The 6000-nt window shown below is 40.9% G+C and overlaps 1 protein-coding gene across 4 annotated transcripts in view; it reads left to right on the top strand.

Moving 5' to 3' along the window:
- Positions 1–986: 986 nt before the first annotated feature.
- The window catches only part of SLC39A12 (solute carrier family 39 member 12), a 70988-nt gene continuing 65974 nt past the window's right edge, over positions 987–6000 (top strand). For 3 of the 4 annotated variants that reach the window (XM_066279778.1, XM_066279777.1, XM_066279776.1), the window contains exons 1-2: positions 987–1035; positions 1898–2243. In XM_066279778.1, the coding sequence (XP_066135875.1) occupies positions 1983–2243 (261 nt within the window). In that variant the 5' untranslated portion in view covers positions 987–1035; positions 1898–1982. Of the gene's footprint in view, positions 1036–1897; positions 2244–6000 lie in introns of those variants that run through there. The other variant, XM_066279779.1, reaches the window with a different exon arrangement.

Below are 6000 nucleotides of genomic sequence, written 5' to 3'. Positions count from 1 at the left end.
TTACCCAATAGGTGGGGTACTTTGCTACCCTTTAATCTGCTCTGAAGAAGTTCCCCTTCCTAACTTCCTCATTCTCTTCTCTGCTTCCTGAATTGCTTGTTCTTGTCCCTGCTTCTATTTTTAAATTTATTTATTTATTTAATTTTTAATTTTTTTTTACAGAGACAGAGAGAGAGTCAGAGAGAGGGATAGATAGGGACAGAAAGACAGGAACAGAGAGAGATGAGAAGCATCAATCATCTGTTTTTTGTTGCAACACCTTAGTTGTTCATTGATTGCTTTCTCATATGTGCCTTGACTGTGGGCCTTCAGCAGACCGAGTAACCCCCTGCTTGAGCCAGCGACCTTGGGTCCAAGCTGGTGAGCTTTGCTCAAACCAGATGAGCCCACGCTCAAGCTGGCAACCTCGCGATTTTAAATCTGGGTCCTCCGCATCCCAGTCCAACGCTCTATCCACTGCGCCACCGCCTGGTCAGGCCCTGCTTCTATTTTATATGTATCAATAAATACCCATAAGGACTAGGGGTCCGGGCTGTCTCATGAAACCCTAGTAGGGGATTGTGAGGCTGTCTCCACCAGGTCCCTTGGTGCACTCCATGTGCTCTCTGAGAAGTCATTGTCTCTGTGACACATGTGGATGAAACAGTTATCACAGAACCAACTAGAAGAAAAAAATCTTTTCATTTTGCAAGGTGAAATTCATAGACTTCAATCTGCCCCTTAAAAGGCAAGTGACTGTGGATGACTCTAAGAAAATTGGTAAATAGGAAAATGTTTGGTTCATGGACCATTTTATTCGATTTTTTAGAAAAGCTGCCAGACAGAAAGTTCTCATTTTTTATCCACCTTCATTTTTACCTTCAGAGCAGCTCTCTCCATAGCAACTGCAAACTTCTCTGGGCTGAAATAATCCTCTTCAGTTCCCAGCATACAAGCAAGGAATTTTAAAAACAGGACTTTGTAACCACAAGAAACTCTCTGAGATTTAAAAGGCCGCAGAGCTCCAGATAATAACCATCTGTCTTTCTTCTGAAGGTAAGCACTGGGGTTAGAAATATTTCTATCATCTTCTGTTATGTTTTAAATGCTAACCTAAAAATGTTAAATGCTTTTTTTCTTAAACCATAAAAGTAATCCCAGTATCTTTGTTCCTATTCCACAGTCATTATTAATTCATCTCTGGGCCAAGATCTGACCTGAGACACTGTTAATATTTTTGCATTTCTGAAGCAATTGTTTGAGTAGATTAGATTTTTTTTTTTTTCCAGAAGGCTGATTGGTTCTGAAGTTGTCCCATCACCCCTTTGGTGACCAGTTAATATCTGGATTTATCATAGTTCATGAGATCTTGAAATACTCTTTCTTTTTAAAGATTGTTTGTACTTTTAATCAAGTAAAATCTAAAAACTGACCTGTTTTCTCAATGTTACTATTTTTCTTCTAGTATCTTTCTTTGCCTAAAACCTTCTGAATCAGCATGACATTGGTATTTTATTAAAATTTATTTTGTTTTTAGCTTTGTTTACTTATTTCAGTGGTAGAGGCTGCAAACCACTGGGAGTTTTATTAAACAAGGAGATAAAAAGAGGGTGTTTCTTGTCCCAGGTCCTATGACTTATACCACCTGCGCAATGAATAGAGAAACTTATTCTCAATTTTGACTCTAGGTTTAGTTCTGAGAGAGGCAATATAACAAAATTCTTAGCTTTTCAATGGGTTGAAAGTCTACAAGCATGATCATTTCCTGCCTTTGGGGTTATAAATGACCCATAGACCTCCTGTTGTTCAGCTACAGCTTGTCATTGCAAATCAGCTTAGCCACCCAATTAATGAATCCTTTCAAACATGTTTCAGGCACAAGAATTAAAGCTTTTATTTTTTTTCCCTTTCACCACAGAAATTCTTCTGGTTACAGGGTCACACCGTGAACACTAACCCACCTACTCCATCAAAGACATACTCAAGGTAAAGGAAGAGTAGAAATGTGCTTCTGGACAAGGCTTTCTGTTTTCTGGCCGTCATTGTTCCTTCTCCTCAGCCTCGCTCCCTCTACTGGAACAGAAACACACTCCACCCAGCACAGCAGTGTTGTTTGGGGTCCTGCCCAACTGATAGAAGTACTCCGAGTTCTCTCTGCTGGCGACCAACATCCCCAGAACCACTCCAGAAGCCTTATCAAAACATTGTTGGAGAAAACAGGCTGCCCACGGAGGACAAATGGAATGCAAGGAGACTGCAATCCGGTTAGTGCCATAGAATGGGATCAGGTACCAGGGCATGTTCAAAAAAGAGCTGTGGATTCTTAGCCACTTACTTCGGTAAAGCACAAACAACACGAACCTTCCAGTACCCAAGTGCACAGTGCACTGTGGCATAATAACTTCCATATTTGGGAGAGATAAAAGTCTTAAAGTATTCTACAGATACATAGCATTTAAATATGGGGAAATTTTCCTTTTTTTAAATTAAAATAGAAGTGTTTATGTAAGTCTTTATACAACCGTTCTACAAATTGGGAAGTATTGACATGTGAGTGTGAATTTAGTTCTTTCTTCTTTCTTATTTACTAATCCCTTTTGTGAGTTTGCGGTGGACTTGTATATGTCTGGTTAGGTGGATGCTATTTCTTTTCTGAGACATAAAAATAGTGACTATTTGTCAGATATCAATTGACATTTTCTAATACTTTGCATGGTGGGTAATAAATTGGATAACCACCTTCTTAAAAATAATGAACCTGACCTGGGGAATGGAAGTGCCATGGGTAGGGCTAAAATGAAACCCAGGGCTCCTAAGGGCCAATTTTCAGCCTTTCCCTAGTCTACCAAGTGACTCAAACCCTGGCTGCATGTCATTGTCACCCAGACAGATTTCAAAAATACCCATGTTGGAACTTCCTCTTCCAGGGATTGAGATTGAATTTTCATCGATGGAATTTTTAGAAATCCCTGTCGGCCACTTTAATATAAAATCAGCATTAATGTGGGATCAGACTATTCCTGTTAGTGTGGGTGGGTGGCATGGTGGAGGGACTGACCAGACCAGCACAAGAGATAAGAACCCATGTCGTAAAATGACCACAGACAAACGGTGATTCACTGTTTCTTTCCTGACTGATGTGATTTTTCAGAATGTATCAACAAACAAATGAATAAATGAAGATGCCAAACAGTCAGTAAGAGATGCAAATAACTGCCCCCCAAAATAATTTGGCAGACTTTCCCAATCCTGCTTGGTGCCAGGAGAAACATTTTGGGCCAAGTGTTCTTTTTGTGTTTTTTTTTTCCATGAAAGAAGGGCCTTGCTCATACAAAGAATTTTTCTCTGGTCTGTGCAAACAAATAATTCAATAATTAGTCCTAGTCCCAAGGGTTCCCAGAGAAAACATGTGTTCTAATAGTCAACTCATCTGTGATGACATTAATTTATATATATAGCAACATAAGACTTCCCGCTGGAAATAACTAGAAGTCATATCTTATTAATGTCCTCTGAGAATTTGCTTCAGGGAAATGTTCTCTAATGACATGACGTGTCTTATTAAAGCTGGTTGAATATTAGTTTAGCTAGGGGAGAATGTAAACATGCAAAATTGTTCTCCACTTTTGGGGGGAGGAGGAGTTGTTTTGCACTTTCTGGTTTCTGTGACTTTATTACAAGATTGGCCAAGGTAGCTTCCGTTTGAATCAGTTCCATTACTAGGAAGTGAAACTCTGTCTCTCATGTTGTTGCCCTCTTGCTGTTGCTATTTCTCATTTTCTTTGGGAGAGACTAAAGTTAAAAAAAAAATAGAAAGAAAAAAAGGCAAATCTCAGATTAACCTGTTCAGAGGGTTACAGTTCACCCAAATCACCCACCAGCAAGGAGCCATGAAATCTTTTTCATGTCATTCATAAAAAGTCGGAGTGGCCTGACCAGGCGGGGGCGCAGTGGATAGAGCGTCGGACTGGGATGCCGAGGACCCAGGTTGGAGACCCCAAGGTCGCCAGCTTGAGCGCGGGCTCATCTGGTTTGAGCAAAACTCACCAGCTTGGACCCAAAGTTGCTGGCTCGAGCAAGGGGTTACTCGGTCTGCTGTAGGCAACGGTCAAGGCACATATGAGAAAGCAATCAGTGAACAACTAAGGTGTCACAATGAAAACCTGATGATTGATGCTTCTCATCTCTGTCCGTTCCTGTCTTTCTGTCCCTATCTATCCCTCTCTCTGACCCTCTCTCTCTGTCTCTGTAAAAAAAAAAAGTCGGAGTGACAGCGTCCTGTTGATTTCACAAATACCCACACCCTGGTGCAAATCACAGGCCTTCAGACATCACTGAGTCTTTCCTGTATCTTTAGGACCTTTGTTCACTGAGAGGCAACATTCACATTTGAACTTTTGGGGTAAAAAAAAAGGACAAAAGAATGAGTTCATATCCCCAAATATCTGCAAAAAGAGGAAAGTAGAGAGAAAGAAGAAACTCCCAATTTATTTTAGGTCAAGGTAAAAATTGAATTCTTTTTAAAAATCCATCTGAAGCATTTGAGAGCACGGTGCATTTTAAAAAAAATTTATCTAAACTTCAGCCTTTGAAAATGGATAGTCTTGCCTGTTGGTGGCTTTTTTTTTTTAAGTGAGAATGGCTAGAATGGAATTTTGATGAATTTAATGAGGGATTAAGTAACTCCAAAAGAATAAATTCCACTTCAGTAATAATAAGAACCACAACCTTACATGAGTTCCAGGTGTGGGGAAGGGAAAAGAACCTGGTGGTGTCTGGAGTCAGCCAACAATGTCCTGGCACCTTCTAGCTCTTAGGACATGCAGAAGGCCGTGTTCCTCATCCATACTACCGATGGGGTAGTGGTGCCTCCCTCCTCCGGCTGCTTTCTGTGAGAACCATATGGGCATGCATGAATGAGTGGAGCTCAGGCTCGTTCTGTCCCCTTACATTTCCCGGACCTCATGGAAATGCCCAACCCTCCTTTTCCAGGGACACTGGAGCGTGTCTGTGAAATACCTGCAGTGCTGCTGAGAAATGGGACTGTCCTGGGCATCCCCTCCTGCTGGTCTCCAGCCCCCTCCCCTGCCCCAGGGGCTTAGGGTTTCTCACCAAAATCTCCAGGCCATTCTTGTACCAGTTTAGGGAAGAGAACCACTGCTTTCAAGATCTGCATTTAATTCACACCCCTCCCGCCATGTGTCATAGCCATCATGCAAAATGCACCAAGCTTTATCTTGTTTAACAAGTTTATCTTAACTCTTCTCAGTTAAGACTTTTCTATTTTGCAGTCATAAGTGCCCCTAAATTGAAAACAGACCTGCAGGAAGCTGACATCCTTCCTGATCTTTGTTTGGGAGGAATAAAGAGAAATATAACTGCCCTCCCGTATTTTACAATCAATTGTTAACCCCCCTACCCTACCTCTAGCCCCAAATACCTTATTAAAAAATCTAAGAATTTAAAAGAGGTCAGTGGGTTTATTTATAATCCCAAATCAAATTCTAAATATCTTTTGGCCTAAAGCGCTTGAAGTTTATCGTGGAGGTTTGACAACTGCTTTATTCATGTAGAAGAAGGAATATTTCTTGCAGCTTTGTGTCACTGTGGCTCTCACCGGGCGGTTATAAACAGTCAAGGAAGCTGAGTTAGGGGAGGGGATCTGGCTGGGCTCCAGAGTACAGCAGAAAATGACTGCCCGATAGCTGAGCATCCATTTAGCTTAGTGAGGAAGGCTTCTCACATTTTAACCAGTCTTTCCCCAAAGTTTATGAAATTTTAAAAACTCATTCCCGGAATCTGTGTTTTCCCTCTTTAAACCTTATGCCTGACAAGATTAAAACAAAAATCAGTGGATTATTCCTGAATGAGCTCATTCTTCTTTAACAAAGAGTTGTTTCACTAGAGCCAGTGCTTTGTACAGATCTTGATGCCTATTGGGTGCCAGCATTTGCAAAATTTTACTAAACATCCTCTCCCAAACTCAACTGAGTCTCTGCAAATACTTTAACAGCTAAAACT

The sequence above is a fragment of the Saccopteryx bilineata genome, chromosome 5 (genome assembly GCF_036850765.1).
Source record: "Saccopteryx bilineata isolate mSacBil1 chromosome 5, mSacBil1_pri_phased_curated, whole genome shotgun sequence".
NCBI classification, from domain to species: domain Eukaryota; kingdom Metazoa; phylum Chordata; class Mammalia; order Chiroptera; family Emballonuridae; genus Saccopteryx; species Saccopteryx bilineata.
This window is presented reverse-complemented; position numbering and strand designations above follow the sequence as displayed.